Source organism: Ranitomeya variabilis, chromosome 2, assembly GCF_051348905.1.
Source record: "Ranitomeya variabilis isolate aRanVar5 chromosome 2, aRanVar5.hap1, whole genome shotgun sequence".
Classification (NCBI taxonomy): domain Eukaryota; kingdom Metazoa; phylum Chordata; class Amphibia; order Anura; family Dendrobatidae; genus Ranitomeya; species Ranitomeya variabilis.
In genome coordinates, this window is record NC_135233.1 from 457,521,035 (window position 1) to 457,541,852 (window position 20,818).

Here is a 20,818-nt window from a genome sequence, read left to right on the forward strand (position 1 = left end):
TGTGAGTCTGCGTGGTGAGGCTGTGCCAGAGATAATGGGAAACAGGACCCGCTCATCCAGAGAAATCCTGTTTTGTGATCTTATTTTGTGACCGATTTCTCAAAAATAGAGGTGATCCATTGGGTGTGAGCTAGATAGAAGTATCTTAGTATAGCCGATTCTGCGGAATGAAATAGTAAAGTTAGAATCGGTTCACAGATACAGCGGTACATTAATCAACCATGTTCTGCAATAAAGGTGGCAATGTAAAAGTCCCATTTAAAACTCTTCCGAAGTCATAGTCCACTGGATACCTGTATCTTTTTAAGAAAGGAACTTCCTGGCCAGGTCTGGACTTCACAATCACATATGACCGGGATCGAGTTCACTTCTTAGATACTACAATAGTCAAAAATAGCGCTGGTGAACTCTCCACTGACCTACATGTTAAACCAACAGACCGCAATAGTCTTTTACACTATGACAGCTTTCACCCCACAAGAATGAAAGAATCTATTCCAAAATCCCAATTCCAGAGAGTCCAAAAAATAGTCACAAACAGGGACCTACAGAGCCTACGACTAGAGGAGATGCGGACAAAATTCCTAGAGAGGGGCTACCCCCCGCATACTCTAGGTACCACCACCACAAATCCCGCCTCGAAAAAGAAGAGCGATACTAAACATCGCATCCCCTTTGTCCACAACTATCACCCCCAAGCCTATCTACTTCACAGGACAATTCGACGCCACTGGCATATTCTGGGAGCAGCCCAGCCAGGGATCAGAGAATTTGTTGAACCTTTCCTCCCCTGCTTCCGGAGACCGCGCAACATACGTGACATGTTAGTGAGAGCAGACATAGGGAGCACACATACCATACCCAGACAACGCTTCCTAACCAATCCAAGGACAGGTACATTTCCATGTCTCCAATGCACACAATGTAATAACATACAAAGGGGCACAACTATACGCCACCCACATAATGGCAAGGAATATCCAATCAAGGGTTTCTTCACATGTGACTCAACGTATGTGGTATACATAATTAAATGCCCATGCGGACTGTATTATGTGGGGGAGACCACTCAACCCATCAAACAGAGGATCTCGAAGCATAAGTCCACGATTAGGTGTAAAAATACTCTACTACCCATCCCATACCACTTCATCACAAAGGGCCACACAATAGCCCAATTAAGATTCCAAGTGATTGAACAAGTAACAGCACCACGAAGAGAGGGGGGGATAGAGTGAGCCTACTCAAAAAAAGGGAGGCTTACTGGATACACGAATTGCAAACTCTGACCCCAAGGGGTATGAACAGAGACTATGACATTCAATCCTTCCTTTCTTAAAAAGATACAGGTATCCAGTGGACTATGACTTCGGAAGAGTTTTAAATGGGACTTTTACATTGCCACCTTTATTGCAGAACATGGTTGATTAATGTACCGCTGTATCTGTGAACCGATTCTAACTTTACTATTTCATTCCGCAGAATCGGCTATACTAAGATACTTCTATCTAGCTCACACCCAATGGATCACCTCTATTTTTGAGAAATCGGTCACAAAATAAGATCACAAAACAGGATTTCTCTGGATGAGCGGGTCCTGTTTCCCATTATCTCTGGCACAGCCTCACCACGCAGACTCACAGTGGAACGCATGGCCCCACCTACTTCAGCGGTAAAGACACGCATGAATCAGGATACTCACAGCGCAGGGGCACTTCCGGTTAGCCACTTCCGGTAGCGCGCTTCATAACGCGCTCACTCACGGCACTTACACCACTGCCTCCTTACACAGAGGACTAGCGGTGGATGCTGCGTCCTGAGAGGACCAATATAGGTAAGCACTGGACCGGATCACAGACTGCACTTTACAGGCGAGTGCCTCTTTAGCAATATGTACTCCTCTTTCCTCCACAGCGGATATGCTGCACAGCTCATGATTACTCCTGACGGAGCCTATAAGGGGTATGTCATGCAGCTCTATCTGCACAATATGCCAGCATAGACCACCATAGGTTTATAATTATTTTATATACGTCTACAGGTTCCCCCCTTCTTTTCCTCACGTATCTGAGTAACAGACAAATTAACTTGTGAGAGGGTAAGCTCTCTTCCGCTTTGTACTCATCATTCCTTACCCCTCACTCCCACGGTCACCAGGGCACCAGTCCTCCATAACATTTATAACTTTTGTGCATGAGTATTGGCACGTTTCTCTCTAAACTGCACAGTACAAGACAGTGGCAATTCAAGCACATGACAAGCCTTCAGCAGTTTATTTCCTTTATTCAGCTTGAAATTACAAAAGACCACGAATTTATTTATTATATGCATTCCATGTATTTTGTATATACCTTATTTATTATGTTCTATTGTTATTATTTTTGTTCAGTACATTGAAGAAGGTCTTTGACCGAAACGTCTGTATGTACTCTCTTTATTAAATTTTCACTCAGCATCAGTCCACGTGTGTGCCAAGTTATTTTTCAAGATTATATGGTTTGGGCACCTACTTGCGCACCACCCGTAATAGTAGTGCCTACGGATATCTCTTATGAACTCATAGGTCAACTTTAAGCCAATTTCATTTACATTTAATTCCTCCACAAACCTAGAGAATGATGTACGATCACCAGACCACAATATCATCACGTCATCTATATACCTGCCCCAGAATAATATCTGGGGCTTCCACCAATGGGCCTCGTCCTCTCCAAATACCGACTGGTCCTCCCACCAGCCCAGGAACAAATTAGCATACGTGGGGGCACAGGGGCTCCCCATTGCTGTGCCCCTGAGCTGGTGGAAGAACCCGCCTCCAAACGCAAAATAGTTGTGTCTCAACACAAACTCAAGGAGTCTTAAAATACACCGATTATGTTGAAATAATTGTGTTCCCCTTGAGCGCAGAAAATAATTGACTCCCTGTAGTCCCCTTTCATGCGGTATGTTACTATATAACGACTCCACATCTATGGAGGCAAACGACACATCGTCCGTAAGGACTACATCCTCCAGTTTGAGAAGGAGATCAGAGGAATCCCTTATATATGAAGGCAATGAGGTAACAAAAGATCTCAACACTTTATCTATATAAATGCTTGTATTTTGGGTGACTGAATCGATCCCAGCCACAATTGGACGACCTTTCAAGGGTTTAAGGCCCTTATGCACTTTAGGCAAGGAATAGAAAACCGGCACCACTGGGAACACAGGCAACATAAAATCATATTCATTCTTGGATATCAGGCCTTCATCCCTTACTTCTACCAACAGAGTTTTAAGGGAATCCACAAAATCCCCAGTAGGGTCCTTCCTCAATAGTTTGTACGTTAGTGTGTCCTTAAGGATGTCATCACACATCTTCTGCGCGAATATGTTCAAAAACAATCGCCGAATCCAATTTGCAATATTCGTGACATTTTTGTACCCTATTCGTACCGAATTTATGTTTGACGAGTGGATCCAAACATATTCGCTCAACTCTAGTCCCATTGACTCCAATGATTTTCCCCTGTGTTCAGCGAATATTGCAAATACAATATTCACCGGCGATCGTAATCCGAACTGAATTTTGCAAACTTTGCTCAACTCTAGTTGTAATCATTCCTTGGCACATTCATTGACAGCCAGCTCTGCAAACACACGCTGCACACACAGTGCACAGCAGGCTGCCAATCAATGTTATGATAAGTGATTATAGCTGTGCTTCTGAAGAAGAGGATGAGATGAGAAATAATGTGCGAATTGGAAAAACTAAGGTCCCGGTTCATCCAGATTGATGTTCTGCATACTAGTCTTGATGGAGTCTACGCTGCAGTAACAAGCTCAAAATTTATTTAGAGGTGAATGTGGTGAGTAATTTAGCTAGCATGCATCAACACAAGCAATGTATGCCAGCTAGGGACTGGAGTACATTGCTCACATAATTTACTCCATGTTTGTAGCATAAATTATGATAAATTTGTAGATGCAAATTGCCTCTGCTGAAAAAAAGAGGACTTAACTCTATAGCGCCACCTATTGGAAGTAGCGATCCTACAAGTCACAATCAACCCTTTAACGAGTCGTGCAATATGACTTAGGATAAAAGCCAAATCAGTATCTCAATTCGCAGACACGGTGTTTCGGGCTGTTGGCCCTCGTCATAAATTTGTAGGACATTCTTGTCCATGCCCACTCCTGGCCAAATTCTGACATCTTTCAACTTCACGTTGCACAAAAATGTTGCAACATTTCAAACTATTTTACACAAGAGAACTGGCATAAATTGATTGATGAATCAGCCCCTGAAAGTACAGATCATGAGGTTTGAGTAGATCAAAGAAATGGCAAAGTTAACGATGCTAAAGGATGACAGAATTTGCAAGAAGCATGAGTGACGGACCATGTCGGAGAAGGCAGAGGACGGGTTTACAAGTATAGCAAAGGGTTTACAAGTATAGCAAAGTAATGCCACAAAGCTTTAGAAATTATGAACCAGTCTGAGTCACTTATGTCTCTCCATATAGGGAGAAAAAGTGTACAGAAATAAGCACAATGACCATAAATTAAAGAAAATATCATATACAACCTTTATTAATACACAGAATATCACAAAAATGTAGAGATAAAACTAATGCCATGTAAATAGAGGCTGTGTCTTGATCCTAAATCCAAGATTAAAGCAAACAGACATCCTAACTGGGTCAATCATACAATAGGACTCTGTGCTAACAATAGATAAGGACTACCAGCACCACCAGTACTACCAGTATCTGAAAAAAGAGTTTTTATCAATGTACATAGAGCTTAACACATGTGAGCTAAATGCCCATGCTGAGTAACTTACTATAACAAATGCAGGATCCATGCCGCATCCCTCAACCCCGACGCACGTTTCGTCTACACTTCTTCAATTTATAGTCATTGTACTTACTTCTGGCCACTTTTTTTTTCTCCCTATACGGAGAGACATAGTGACTAAGACTGGTTCATAATGTCTTAGTAGCACAATATAATATATGGATCACACACCCCTGTTGATTTAAAGCTTTAGAAATGACTAGATCATGAGTTGGGCCATCTTAGTTGAGTGGTGGGTTGGAAGTGAGGATGTCAAGGTGGACATATTGCTCAAGGAGTTTCAAAAATCCAAAATATACAGGCAGACACGTTAAAAGAAAAGAAAAAAAATCATGATTCAAAGCAAGCTGTTCTTTAGAATTGATTTATTTTGGATATTTGATATATTTCCAGCAATGTATGTCTGTTTCCTTAAACAAGAGACTATACATTGTTTTTTGTTTTTTTTTATAAAATTCTACTTTGAACATTCATTCTTGATTACAATTAAACAAAAGCTGCTTACGGGTTATAACTGTATAGAAAATACACACTGTAACAAAGCATTTCATCCAACCGTTAAGCAGAGGAATGGTCTAATACAAGGTTTGCCCTAAAGGAGAACTCAATCGAACATTTTCCAACAAAAGAATCTGATAGGCACCAATGACGCTTGAGGTTAGTGAAAGAAAAGTAAATGGAAAAGTCTTCTTCATTCATTCCCTCAGACGGCAATTGTCTGATATTATGGCAATATCATGTGTATCGGACGCATCACACGTGTAGCTGAATCCTCGTTTTATCGAAAATGTGTCTCTACTATGATGAACGATACGAGGTTCTCGGACAATTTTGTATTAAGCTGCAGAAAAATCATTGTGTATTACAATGTACTGTCTATTACACGTAGAATTACTATAATGGTCATGGTGGTGAGACCCAAGTGTTTAGCAGATGAAAAACTTCTAGTATTCTTATTGTTCACGGAAAATATCTTCTGTAACCTAGAAAAAAAAATGATTACAGGTTATAGTATTTTTTTTAAACTAGAGCAAATTACAATTTGATTCGGATAGATTTACAGTGCCTATAAAATATGAACATTTTTAATTTATATGATAAAAAATATATATTTATTGACAATGGTGTCATTGTCACTTATCTGGTGGGATGCGGGGGGGGCACCACACATCAAATGGTCACTGTCATTTCAAGATTTATTTATTTTACTCACTTATATAGCGACAATAATTCCTCAGAGCTTTACAGACATTATCGGTACTGTTCCCATTGGGGATCGCAATCTACATTCCCTATCAGTATTGTCTTTGGAAAGTGGTAGGAAACCCATGCAAACATGGGGAGAAGATACAAACTCCTTGCAGATGTTCTCCTTGATGGGAGTTCAACTCAGGACCCCAGCGCTGCAAGGCTGCAATGCTAACCACTGTGCCACCATTCTGCCCTATAGATTTATTTCCATTTGTCAGTTTCCTAAATAGCAAAATTATAAATCACTTTATTAACAGAAAATGTATTATCCCTGTGAAAAAGTAGTTGTGATGGTCACTAGGTGTCTTCCACCTTTGTAACTTGCTGTCTCCTCTCTGGCGCTATTATTATTATTATTATTATTATTTATTATTATAGCGCCATTTATTCCATGGCGCTTTACATGTGAGGAGGGGTATACATAATAAAAACAAGTACAATAATCTTAAACAATACAAGTCATAACTGGTACAGGAGGAGAGAGGACCCTGCCCGCGAGGGCTCACAATCTACAAGGGATGGGTGAGGATACAGTAGGTGAGGATAGAGCTGGTCATGCAACGGTTTGGTGGATCGGTGGTTACTGCAGGTTGTATGCTTGTCGGAAGAGATGGGTCTTCAGGCTCTTTTTGAAGGTTTCGATGGTAGGCGAGAGTCTGATGTGTTGTGGTAGAGGGTTACAGAGTAGGGGTGATGCGCGAGCGAAATCTTGTATACGATTGTGGGAAGAGGAGATAAGAGGGGAGTAGAGAAGGAGATCTTGTGAGGATCGGAGGTTGCGTGTAGGTAAGTACCGGGAGACGAGGTCACAGATGTATGGAGGAGACAGGTTGTGGATGGCTTTGTACGTCATGGTTAGGGTTTTGTACTGGAGTCTCTGGGCAATGGGGAGCCAGTGAAGGGATTGACAGAGGGGAGAGGCCGGGGAATAGCGGGGGGACAGGTGCATTAGTCGGGCAGCAGAGTTTAGAATAGATTGGAGGGGTGCGAGAGTGTTAGAGGGGAGGCCACAGAGCAGGAGATGATGAGGGCATGGACTAGGGTTTTTGCAGATTCTTGGTTGAGGAATGAACGGATTCGTGAAATATTTTTGAGTTGAAGTCAGCAGGAAGTGGAAAGGGCTTGGATATGTGGTTTGAAGGAGAGATCAGCGTCAAGGATTACCCCGAGGCAGCGAGCTTGTGGGACTGGGGAGAGTGGGCAGCCATTTACTGTAATGGATAGGTTCGTTGGGGAGGTTGCGTGAGATGGGGGGAAAGATGATGAATTCTGTTTTGTCCATGTTAAGTTTCAGAACTCTAGGTAGGTGATATCTGGTCCAGAGATGTAGATCTGTGTGTCATCAGCATAGAGGTGATACTGAAAGCCATGAGATTCTATGAGCTGTCCCAGGCCAAAAGGTGTAAATGGAGAAGAGGAGGGGCCCTAGGACTGAACCTTGTGGGACTCCGACAGATAGGGGGCGAGGTGAGGAGGTGGTGTGTGAGTGGGAGACGCTGAATGTCCGGTCTGTTAGGTATGATGAGATCCAGGATAGGGCCAAGTCTGTGATACCAAGGGATGAGAGGGTCTGTAATAATAGGGAATGGTCCACTGTGTCAAAGGCAGCCGACAGGTCGAGGAGGAGGACAGAGTAGTGTCGCTTGCTCTTGGCGGTTAAGAGGTCATTGGTGACCTTAGTTAGGGCAGTTTCAGTGGAATGGTGTGACCGGAAGCCAGATTGTAAGCGGTCAAAGAGGGAGCAAGAAGAGAGATGGGAGGACAGTTCAAGGTAGACGTGTTGTTCAAGTAGTTTGGAGGCATAGGGGAGAAGTGATATAGGGCGATAGCTAGATACAGAGGATGGGTCAAGAGAGGGCTTTTTGAGGATAGGTGTGATGGAGGCATGTTTAAAGCTTGAGGGGAAAACACCAGTTGTTAGTGATAGGTTGAAGAGATGGGTTAGGGTTGGGATGAAGACTGTGGTGAGGTTTGGGATGAAGTGGGATGGGAGCGGGTCAAGTGCACAGGTGGTGAGAAGCGATCTTGAGAGTAGAGTGGAGAGTTGATCTTCTGTAATGGTGGAGTGGTGGAGAAGTTGGTTTTGGAGGTGGAGGGCTGGGAAGTCGGGAGGAAGGGCTCTGGGGGTTGTTGACCAAAACTGTCTCTGATGTTATCAATCTTCTGCTTAAAAAATGAGGCAAAGTCTTCAGCTGAGATAAGTGGGGAGGGAGGAGGTGCCGGGGGACGGAGGAGAGAATTGAAGGTGTTGAATAACATGGCGCTAGATTAGATCCGTCTCTAGTAGCCAAGAAGCAGAGCCAAATCCCAGGACGTGGGGACTGGACTTTGCTTCTGTATCGAAAGTAGATATACCGTATCTGTGGACCTCCCTTTTATGCACAGAGTATCCACTCACTCTCTTGACCCTTATTTTCTTGATCTATGCACAGTCCACAACATTTATTCAGCACAGAGTGATTAGTGAAATCCCTGTCATCCACCTTTGCTGCGTTATCATAATTAACCTCTTTCTGACGTCGGACGGGATAGTATGTCCGACGTCCGTACCCCCACTTTGAGGTGGGCTCCGGTGATTAGACAGCTGACATGTGCCCGCAATAGGTGCGGGGGCGGAATCGCGATCCGCCTGCGCCTATTAACTAGTTAAATGCCGCGGTATTTAACTCGCGCTTCCGGCCATTGGGCTGGAAATATGCGCACCGCTGACCCCGTCACGTAATCTGGGGTCATCGGTGCATCGGCATGACAACCAGAGGTCTCCTTAAGACCTCTATGGTTGTTCATGCCAGCTTACTGTGAGCGCCACCCTGTGGTCGGCGCTCATGGCAATGCAGTAATTTTGCTACATAAAGTCGATCTGAGCATCGCCTCTATGTAGCAGAGCCGATCAAGTTATGGCAGCTTCTAGCCTCCCATGGAGGCTATTGAAGCATGGCAAAAGTTAAAAAAAATGTGATTAAAAATATGAAAAAAATATGAAAAAAATAAAGAAACATAAAAGTTCAAATCATCCCCCTTTTGCCCCTTTCAAAATAAAACAATAAGAATAAAATCAAACAGGCATATTTGGTATCGCCACGTTCAGAATCGCCCGATCTATCAATAAAAAAATAATTAACTTGATCGCTAAACAGCGTAGCGAGAAAAAAATCAAAACACCAGAATTACATTTTTTTGGTCACCGCGACATTGCATTAAAATGCAATAACGGACGATCAAAAGAACATATCTGCACCAAAATGGTATCATTAAAAACTTCAGCTCGGCACGCAAAAAATAAGCCCTCACCCAACTCGAGATCACGAAAAATGGAGACGCTACGGGTAACGGAAAATCGCGTGGTTTTTTTTGTTGTTTTTTTTTTTTTTTTAGCAAAGTTTGGAATTTGTTTTCACCACTTAGATAAAATAGAACTTAGAAATGTTTGGTGTCTATGAACTCGTAATGACCTGGAAAGTCAAAATGGCAGGTTAGTTTTAGCATTTAATGAACCCAGCAAAAAAGCCAAACAAAAAACAAGTGTGGGATTGCACTTTTTTTTGCAATTTCACCGCACTTGGAATTTTTTTCCCATTTTCTGTTACACGACATGGTAAAACCAATAGTATCGTTCAAAGGTACAACTTGCCCCACAAAAAAATAAGCTTTTACATGGCCATATTGATGGAAAAATAAAAAAGTTATGGCTCTGGGAAGAAGGGGAGCGAAAAACGAAAACGCAAAAAAGAAAAAGCTCCGGTCATGAAGGGGTTAACTTTTCACTTCCCCTATGCATCTGAAAGCTTACCAATAACTTACAGAATATTTCACTGTCTTTACCAGTCTGTCTACTTACATATAGAAGGATAGATATATAAAGACTAGATGGCGGCCCGATTCGAACGCATCGGGTATTCTAGAATTTGTATGTAGTTTATTTATGAAGATTTAAGAATAGTGCAATGAATACACAGGATTTTCCGGGTAGAATATATACATTATCAGTGAAGCAGTGTTTATTCTCTCCCTCACAGACTGTTCTCCATGTTATTCTCTCTCTCACAGACTGTCCTCCATGTTATTCTCTCCTCTTTGGTACTCACTATGCTACTGTCTCCTCTATCTCTTCTCTGACTCTCACTGTGCTGTTGTCTCTATCTCTTCACTGTGCTGTTGTCTCCTCTATCTTCTCTCTGGTTCTCACTATGCTGCTGTCTCCTCTATCTCCTCTCTGGCTCTCACTATGTTGCTGTCTCCTCTATCTCCTCTCTGGCTCTCACTATGTTGCTGTCTCCTCTATCTCCTCTCTGGCTCTCGCTATGCTACTGTCTCCTATCTGGCTCTCACTATGTTGCTGTCTTCTCTATCTCCTCTCTTGTTCTCACTGTGCTGCTGTTTCCTCTATCTCCTCTCTGGCTCTCACTTTGCTTCAGTCTCCTCTATCTCCTCTCTTGTTCTCACTATGTTGCTGTCTTCTCTATCTCCTCTCTTGTTCTCACTGTGCTGCTGTCTTCTCTATCTCCTCTCTGGCTCTCACTGTGCTGCTAGTTTCCTCTATCTCCTCTCTGGCTCTCACTTTGCTTCAGTCTCCTCTATCTCCTCTCTTGTTCTCACTATGCTGCTGTCCCCTCTATCTCCTCTCTGGTTCTCACTATGCTGCTGTCTCCTCTATCTTCTCTCTGGTTCTCACTATGCTGCTGTCTCCTCTATCTTCTCTCTGGTTCTCACTATGCAGCTGTCTCCTCTATCTCCTCTCTGGTTCTCACTATGCTGCTGTCTCCTCTATCTCCTCTCTGGTTCTCACTATGCAGCTGTCTCCTCTATCTCCTCTCTGGTTCTCACTATGCTGCTGTCTCCTCTATCTCCTCTCTGGTTCTCACTATGCTGCTGTCTCCTCTATCTCCTCTCTGGTTCTCACTATGCAGCTGTCTCCTCTATCTTCTCTCTGGTTCTCACTATGCTGCTGTCTCCTCTATCTCCTCTCTTGTTCTCACTATGCTGCTGTCTCCTCTATCTCCTCTCTGGTTCTCACTATGCTGCTGTCTTCTCTATCTCCTCTCTGGCTCTCACAGTGTTATAGTCCCCTCTATCTCCTCTCTGGCTCTCACTATGCTGCTGTCTCCTCTATCTTCTCTCTGGTTCTCACTATGCTGCTGTCTCCTCTATCTCCTCTCTTGTTCTCACTATGCTGCTGTCTCCTCTATCTCCTCTCTGGTTCTCACTATGCTGCTGTCTTCTCTATCTCCTCTCTGGCTCTCACAGTGTTATAGTCCCCTCTATCTCCTCTCTGGCTCTCACTATGCTGCTGTCTTCTCTATCTCCTCTCTGGCTCTCACTATGCTGCTGTCTCCTCTATCTCCTCTCTGGTTCTCACTATGCTGCTGTCTTCTCTATCTCCTCTCTGGCTCTCACAGTGTTATAGTCCCCTCTATCTCCTCTCTGGCTCTCACTATGCTGCTGTCTCCTCTATCTTCTCTCTGGTTCTCACTATGCTGCTGTCTCCTCTATCTCCTCTCTGGTTCTCACTATGCTGCTGTCTCCTCTATCTCCTCTCTGGTTCTCACTATGCTGCTGTCTCCTCTATCTCCTCTCTGGTTCTCACTATGCTGCTGTCTCCTCTATCTCCTCTCTGGTTCTCACTATGCAGCTGTCTCCTCTATCTCCTCTCTGGTTCTCACTATGCTGCTGTCTCCTCTATCTCCTCTCTGGTTCTCACTATGCTGCTGTCTCCTCTATCTCCTCTCTGGCTCTCACTATGCTGCTGTCTCCTCTATCTTCTCTCTGGTTCTCACTATGCTGCTGTCTCCTCTATCTCCTCTCTTGTTCTCACTATGCTGCTGTCTCCTCTATCTCCTCTCTGGTTCTCACTATGCTGCTGTCTTCTCTATCTCCTCTCTGGCTCTCACAGTGTTATAGTCCCCTCTATCTCCTCTCTGGCTCTCACTATGCTGCTGTCTTCTCTATCTCCTCTCTGGTTCTCACAGTGCTGCTGTGTGCAAACTCCAACTCTCTGCTGTCACAATTATTAAACAATTACACATATTAGGGTTTCTTCTTAGGGCTGACATCTGATTGGTCACTGCATTACAGATGGAAGTTGAAGCATGTATAATCTGGCAGACTGCTCAGACTATGTAACCTCCCACTTAAAGAGAGTGGATCGCTAATAACTGTAAAACAACTTTGGGGCTCTTTGCATGAATATATCACGAGTGAGCTAAAAAACAATCAGGACATAATATGAAAACACTTATGCATTTATTTGATATTTCCATGTCATGTTAAACAAACATTAAAGGGAAATTTACTTACATTGGCTTATTGCACAACAGTCTAAAATTGATATGTGATATAGTAAATCTGTTACTATGTGCTCCTTCCCACTAAACTCAACCCCTTTTCTTGCCACTGCAATCGTCAAGATGGGTAATAATATAATAATAATAATTTTTATTTATATAGCACCAACATATTCCGCAGCGCTTTACAACTTATAGAGGGGACTTGTACAGACAATAGGCATTACAGCATAACAGAAATCACAGTTCAAAACAGATACCAGGAGGAATGAGGGCCCTGCTCGCAAGCTTACAATCTATGAGGAAAAGGGGAGACACGAGAGGTGGATGGTAACAATTGCTTTAGTTATTTGGACCAGCCATAGTGTAAGGCTCGGGTGTTCATGTAAAGCTGCATGAACCAGTTAACTGCCTAAGTATGTAGCAGTACAGACACAGAGGGCTTTTAACTGCATAAAGTGTATGAGAACATGATGCGAGGAACCTGATTATGTTTTTTTTTTTTTTTTTAATAGGCCACACAGGGATAGTTAGGTTAATGCGTTGAGGCGGTAGGCCAGTCTGAACAAATGCGTTTTTAGGGCACGCTTAAAACTGTGGCGATTGGGGATTAATCGTATTAACCTGGGTAGTGCATTCCAAAGAATTGGCGCAGCACGTGTAAAGTCTTGGAGACGGGAGTGTGAGGTTCTGATTATTGAGGAAGCTAACCTGAGGTCATTAGCGGAGTGGAGGGCACGGGTAGGGTGGTAAACTGAGACCAGAGAGGAGATGTAGGGTGGTGCTGAGCCATGGAGTGCTTTGTGGATGAGGGTAGTAGTTTTGTACTGGATTCTGGAGTGGATGGGTAACCAGTGTAATGACTGGCACAAGGTAGAGGCATCGGTGTAACGGTTGGTGAGGAATATGATCCTGGCAGCAGCATTCAGGACAGATTGGAGCGGGGAGAGTTTGGTAAGAGGGAGGCCGATTAGTAGAGAGTTACAATAGTCCAGACGAGAATGAATAAGTGAGACAGTAAGAGTTTTTGCAGAGTTGAAAGTAAGAAAAGGGCGAATTCTAGAAATGTTTTTGAGATGCAGATAAAAAGTCACAAACCTTTGCTTAAGAACAGGTGTGCCAAAACTTAGTGATTTTTTTTAAGCAGTTTACAAACTTAATTTACTCTCTGCCTGCACACACCATTTATTTAATTGTGGGATAAAATAAGAAAAGACTTGAAATGCTATAGTCATTTACTTTCTCTCTGCTGACTGATATACAGCTATAATAATTTTTAAATCTTACCCAAACACGATTTAACGGAAAAGTACTAAAGTCCTGTGCTTACAGCAGCTTCAGCGCTGATTCGAGTAGGCCGTCTCCTACTCTTTGCAGTTTGACAATAGCGTGACATTAGGAGTGTACTAACAATTTACTATTAGCTAATTAGAAAAAAAAAAGAGATCTGTAACACTAATGGCAGAGCTTCACATTTAGGATCTAAGAGCTCTGTAAAGTTTTGCTGTTTTTTTTTTTTTACTGCTGCAAATTCAAGATTTTTGTTTTGTCAGTGTCAAAAAAGCCATGAAATTATCTGTGAAGTTACACAATAAAAAAAATAGAGTATTACATTACCCCTTATGGAGTAAGAATATTTTTGAAAAATTTTGACATTTCTAGATGGAAAATGAAGACTTATATTGATAGTTTTGTCAGTACAGTATCCCTTACAGGAAAACTTTTTTTTTTTTTAAAAGCCCCCAGAAGTACAATAAAAAATGGTCTTCAAAGAAATTATTAATATATGCAGAACAAAATGGCAATTTTAAGCCCAAAAAGGTCTTTTCGAAGAGTTGATATTTTCGAAGAGATGGTCTTTTGGTGAAGTTACAATTGTATGTAGTTATTCTAAAATAGTAATACAATGCAATATAAATATTGTTTAGCATCATAATACAATGTCATACTGCAATGTGATACTTACACAAGGAAGAGATTACACGGGCAGGCAAAATGACTTTGCAAACAGTTCAGAATGGGTCTAAAATAGAGGAAGAAACCATACTAACTGATTCTTCCCAGGTCTCCTGTTTGTCCCCACTGTCTGCCCTGATCAGGACACGTGACCGCTGCAGCCAATGATTGACTGTGGACAGTGATTGGATGCAGTGGTCACATTTCGGTCAATGTGCTGGAGCAGGAAGTGGAGAGAGTTGAGAAATCTGGAAAGTGTCGGGGGATCGGTAGGGTGAGTTTGGCTGCTTTTCTTTTTATTTTAACCCATTGTGAACTTTTTCCAAAATAATTTTAATAACCCCTTTAAGATAATACATTATCATGCTGCAACGTATAATAATTGTTTAGCATAATAACAATAAAAATAGCAGAAAGGTACATTGCATCCTCGTACTTATGAAACATTTTAATAATACCTTTTCCTACCGCAATGCAATAATTGTATGGCATCACAATAATACTACAATGTCATAACTGTAATAATACAGTTTATTTGTAAAAAATGATAAATATGCTAATAAATGTTTTGCATTAATATAATGCACACAGTAGTGTAATAAATGTGTAGGATCATATACATTGTCATGCTGCAGTGTAATAAATGTAAAAAAACCCAAACCATTCTACACATGGTAATAAATGTACAGCCTCATATCTCAGAAAACATGTCGCTATGGTAAAAATAGTCATTATACCTCATCTATGAAGCCCACTGGGTTTTCTTTCTCTTGAAACCTAAATTCCATAGAAGCCTTGTATACTTGTTTTCAGTTCCAAAAACAAAAAGACACCCTAGAAAAATAAATGGACGTTATTTAATGGCTCCAAAGGCGTCAGTCTCATAATCAGCCCCTTCCTGACGTAATGTCTGTCACGAGGGTGTCACGTCCACGTAGAAGGCCTGAAGTTAGATGGTCATGTTGGGTAATGAATCTCAGGTCTTCTTTAGAGATGGTATGATTTGTGTCCCATATTAAATGGATTTAGTTTCTTCTGATGCTGAAAAGGTTAACAACCCTTTCCATGCTGGTCAAAAACATGTAGCTCCATTTCAGCTGCTTCTGATCTGGTCATTACCTCTTCCTATAAAAACTGGTCAGACTTTCTTGTCCTTGCCTGTGAAAGATTTGTCTTCTTGTGCTGTGTGCTAAAGCTAAGTGTTTGGAGTAGAGTTGTTGTAGTAGTGTTCTGTAGTTTGCTGTAGCATGTGTGTGTTTATCTTCTGGTCGCTGTTCCCATTTAGTCTATTCCTCCCTGTCTCTAGCCTCCACCCTATTATTGGTTAGTGCTTTTGTATGATAGAGGTTTTATGTTATCCCTGTTTGTCTTTGTGTCTTGTTTACCTTACATTTCTGTCCCATGCCTCATGGGGTGGAGGAGGGGACAGATTAGGGTTTAACAGGAGCATAGTAAGGTTGAAGACCCAGGCCTCTCTACCTTCAAGAGTACCCCTGAGACAGGGATAGTTAGGGTCCCAGTTTCAGGGGTGGTTGAGGCCCCCCTTCCTTAACGATGACTGTCACAGTGTGACAATGTCCATGTACTTCACTTGTTGAAGGGGAGAAAAACAAACGTAAACACTAAAATTATATCTGGCGAGAAGGAATTAAAAATGATGATAGCCTTAAAGGGCTTGTCCACGATTTTGATATTGGTGGGGAGCCTAAACTGTAAAGTGATTATAACTGGGTTTGTGGACCGAATGCTGTGAAGTACAGAACAGCAGGGACAAAGTTAGTGCCAGTAGAGACATGGGGTTGGATTGATGAGGGTGAATATTGATTTATTTTGTTAGATTTTTTTTGTAGTATTTGCTTATAGTTTATATTCCCTATACAATTCCGGTAGCACACACAGTTCACCCCTCCTGCCTTGCAGTACACACCTGTCATGGATCTACTTTCCTTTCCCGTTATCAGTAAATTAAATGCTTCTTTGCTGGTGTCATCGTTTACTTACTTTTCAGAATTGCATTCCAAGTATCCAGATTCAGCTTCTGATATTGCTCTTCATAGTCTGACACAAACCTCCTCCCATCTGGAACATTATAAATTTGTACCTTAGTGGTTTAAAGGGATATTTTCATTTTTTTAGTATTTATTGAATATCCACAAGGTAAGTAAATGCTATGCTGTAAATAAATTTAAGGCACTCACCTATCGACAGACTAAGGATCCATCAACCCCACAGTGCAGATTCCCAGTCTGAAAAACTTACCATACAGTTCAATGAAAGGGAACTTGCACTTACATGCGGTCCTCCACATTGGAATCCTTGTCTATACCTCTCTATTGAACCGTATGGACATTTTGGTGGACAGGAATGGGCAAAGCCCAGGTTCAGGAAGCATGAAGTGGGTGTGGAAGAGGTGCGGTCAGAAAAGGAAACAGGGCTGTGGGGAAACATTTTTTAGCAACGCGTCTAGAGTGTCCCATCAATGTGAAGGGCGTCTCTACTATAGGTGACGTTGCCATGAGCTGAAATCCACTTGAAGCTGCGTAATGATAATTATTATCAGCAGGATCTGGAGGGCAGTTTTACACAATTTTAATTTTGTGTCAAAAAAGAAAACTTTCACTTTTTAGAATCAGCAGTTTTATAGCTTTATGTAAGCATTGGAAAAATGAGTCTAGAGGAGGGGATTCCTATCACTGAATGAGTCTATTGGGGGCTGCGTGCTGATGCAGTCAGTGAGGGCTTTGGCCAATCACATTCATTGTCATTCCGTAGAGAAAGTGCGGTCAGATGTCGTCACGTAGAGGAAGTTGGACGACAGCATGGCCACGAATGAATATTCAGAAGCAGTCAAAGATATATTATATAACAGGAGGATAACAATGTAAAGAAGTCACAGTATAGAAAATAACCCCCACATAGAGCAAGGTAGACTGTTATCCCCCAATATTCTCCTGTCAATCTATATCATGTCTATCTATCTATCTATCTATCTATCTATCTATCTATCTATCTATCTATTATCTATCTATCCCATATCTATCTATCTATCATCTATCTATCCCATATCTATCCATCTATCTATCTATCTATCTATCTATCTATCTATCTATCTATTATCTATCTATTTTTCATCTATCAATCTATCTATCTATATATCTATTATCTATCTATTATCTATCTATCTTTTGATCTATTATCTATCTATCTATCATCTATCTATCTATCTATCTATCTATTATCTATCTATCTATCTATCTATCTATCTATCTATCTATCAATTATCTATCTATCTATTAATCTATTATCTATCTATCATCTATCTATCTATTGATCTATTATCTATCTATCTATCTATTATCTATCTAATATGTCTCTGCCTCTTTTTTTTGCTTATACTATAGATAGTGCATACATGTATGTGATTGTTTTTCATGGTTTATATGCAGTGGGATACAGAGTCAGTCACCTTACAAACATACACCCTGTTAGTATAGAGCTTCCTTCTTGTTTTTGTATCTATCTATCTGTACATGTATATCTACAGTTTTATTTATGTATATCAACAATTTTATTTTAACGTTGCAAAAAATGAATAAAAATATTTATATATAAAACTTTTCTCTGTCTCAATATTCATCTGCTCCATATCTATCTATCTATCTATCTATCTATCTATATCTATCTATCTAACTATCTATCCACCCATCCACTACTTATCTTTTTATACCGTGCAATGTAGCAATTTTTAAATTGAAACAAAAAAATATTTAAAAAAAACAAACAAACAAGTTTATGCTTTTGAGTCATCTAGAACTTACGTCTGCCTTTGAGATACAACATCGATTGGGGCCCCCAATTTCTTGCCATCAACTTATTCTGTAGATAGTAACAACATAAAAATCTGAATTAATCAAACAACCAAATAACAACAAAGAAAAACAAAACAAAAAAAAGGATCCGGCTAAGATATCTATAAGGCATCGTCTAGCACATAAGTGACACTGCACCGACTAGTCTGTATACGGTGGGCAGTCGTAATGCTATGTGCGCCCAACGTTACCTTAGGAGCAGACATCGATTCAGACAGAATAAAGAGGAAGACTGCACAGGTGAAGAACAGAACAGCTCTCCTTGTCTAGGAAATTAAAAAGAAGAGATTGTGTGAAATATTGTATCTGCTCTAAAGCTGCGGACGTATAACAGAGTTTTCTTACCATTCTAGACGATGCTCTCGTGGGCTAAGCCAATGTGACAGATCTTCCCTCATCAGAGACCAGTCGGACGCTTGGATGTCTTGTTAATGAGTGTAAGTCATGCGGACCCTTGAGAGGCTGTGATGAGCGTCTTCTAGTCATGTACTTTTCACTCACCTATTTGCTGAATGACAACACCGCATAGTATGAGGGAATTAGATGCATTTATCTCCCAGTAATGATCAAGGCGCCAGACCTGTGTCAGGCTCTTTTATTCCAGTACATAATTACGCTGATGTCCTATGAACGACCATGGACACCAAAAAGGACATAATAACAACAGACAGTGGGCAGCTAGAGGCATACAAGGAATAGGGTAACCTGTAACACTTATACAGGCGTAGAGGATTGAATGAAGCCAGGTGGCTTACATGCTAAAAATGAGCCTATGATTTGTTGGAGTGTACAACAGCTGGATGCTTATGTTGTGGAGGAACTATCTTGAGAAGACAGCAGACATACAGTGTGTTCATTTCCATGTAGTTCCTCTAAATCAGTGTTTCCCAAACTCCAGTCTTCCTGGACCCAAACAGGTCATGTTTTCAGGATTTCCTTAGTATTGCACAGGTGATGGAAGTATCAGGAGTTCTGACACTTGTGTAGCACTATGGAAATCCTGAAAACATGACCTGTTGGGGTTCCGGGAGGACTGGAGTTTGGGAAATACTGCTCTAAATTCTAGTATATGGCCTCCCAGGTTTTTTTTTGTAAGCTTCTTTTGTTATCCTCCATGTCGTGATGATGCAGATTATGGTACCTGTCCTAATTAGCACAGTTCATTCTCCCACTATATCTGTATATTGATGATTCTGCGGAAAGTGGACATTTGCAACAGGTTGTTAGTCCAGACACATAGAAATAACAGAGCTTGGTGAACAGACTGATACGCGGAATCTTCTGAAAGTTCTCATCTCCTTTGCCAGTGCTTCTGAATACTTAGGAGCTACCTCAATTTATCTAATTTCTGTTGCCAATCTTGTTCCTCATCCCTGGACACATCAAATGACCATAAATGACTGACCCTTTGCCTGGGTCCCATTTTGCCATTGCTGTCAGCCGCTATTGCTGACTCTTCCTGTTGTTGCCTGCTGACCCTGTTTTGTTGATCAGTTCTGCATGATCTCGAATTTAAAATTCCATCATTTATGGACAATCGCTGTCCACAGTCATTTAACCCCTTAAAGCACCACTTCAGTATTTTTTTATTTATGACTTATCTCTAGGAGAACAAATGCGATCGTCAGTCCAAAATCAGATATGTGCAATAAACATCTTTCCGACCATAAGGCAGCTGGTGCTCCCATCCACACTAGATCGTTGGTTGAACCCATCAATATCTGTGGGTTCGGCAGATATTGGCTTAATGTGTATGGGGGCCTTGAGCCTAAAAGCCAGATCCTTTTATTTTTCCTTGATATTGGCCCCTCTCCTAATTGAAAACAAATGAACACTTGACTGAAGCAAATGTTCAATGAAAAGCAAAGTCAGGAGAGATAACTGTTATCTGAGAGCTATGTTAGGTGCATGAGAAACTAAAGGTACCGTCACACTCAGCGACGCTGCAGCGATATAGACAACGAGCCGATCGCTGCAGCGTCGCTGTTTAGGTCGCTGGGAAGCTGTCACACAGACAGCTCTCTCCAGCGACCAACGATCAGGGGAACGACTTCGGCATCGTTGAAACTGTCTTCAACGATGCCGTAGTCCCCCTGCAGCACCCGGGTAACCAGGGTAAATATCGGGTTACTAAGTGCAGGGCCGCGCTTAGTAACCCGATATTTACCCTGGTTACCATTGTAAAAGTAAAAAAAAACAGTACATACTCGCCATCTGATGTCTGTCACGTCCCCCGGCATCCACAGGGTTACGCACTGCTGCTCAGAGCTTCTGCACTGAATGTGTCAGCGCCGGCAGTAGCAGAGCACAGCGGTGATGTCACCGCTGTGCTCTGCTTTACGGCCGGCCGGCGCTGACACATTCAGTGCAGGGAAGCCGCCGGTGGGGGACGTGACAGACATCAGAAGGTGAGTATGTAGTGTTTTTTTTTTTTACTTTTACAATGGTAACCAGGGTAAATATTGGGTTACTAAGCGCGGCCCTGCACTTAGTAACCCGATGTTTACCCTGGTTACAAGTGAACACATCGCTGTATCGGCGTCACACACGCCGATACAGCGATGACAGCGGGTGATCAAGCGACGAAATAAAGTTCTGGACTTCTAGCTCTGACCAGCG

The 20,818-nt window shown here is 41.8% G+C and overlaps 1 protein-coding gene across 1 annotated transcript; it reads right to left on the reverse strand.

The window, feature by feature from the left end:
* Window positions 1-5,190: 5,190 nt before the first annotated feature.
* On the reverse strand, window positions 5,191-18,767 carry LOC143809585 (spexin prohormone 2-like). Its single transcript, XM_077292628.1, has 6 exons — window positions 18,545-18,767; window positions 18,391-18,465; window positions 18,149-18,206; window positions 16,332-16,409; window positions 15,068-15,164; window positions 5,191-5,825 (listed from the first exon to the last, which is right to left on the reverse strand). The coding sequence occupies exons 1-5, from the start codon at window positions 18,545-18,547 to the stop codon at window positions 15,073-15,075; spliced, it is 306 nt and encodes a 101-aa protein (XP_077148743.1). The 5' UTR covers window positions 18,548-18,767; the 3' UTR covers window positions 5,191-5,825; window positions 15,068-15,072.
* Between the last annotated feature and the right edge of the window lie 2,051 nt (window positions 18,768-20,818).

Coding starts and splice junctions, on each gene's coding strand:
- LOC143809585 (XM_077292628.1), bottom strand. Junction 16,410..18,148: donor GTTGTATCTCAAAGGCAGAC/GTAAGTTCTAGA, acceptor ATAATGTTCCAG/ATGGGAGGAGGTTTGTGTCA. Junction 15,165..16,331: donor TTGGAATGCAATTCTGAAAA/GTAAGTAAACGA, acceptor TTATTTTTCTAG/GGTGTCTTTTTGTTTTTGGA.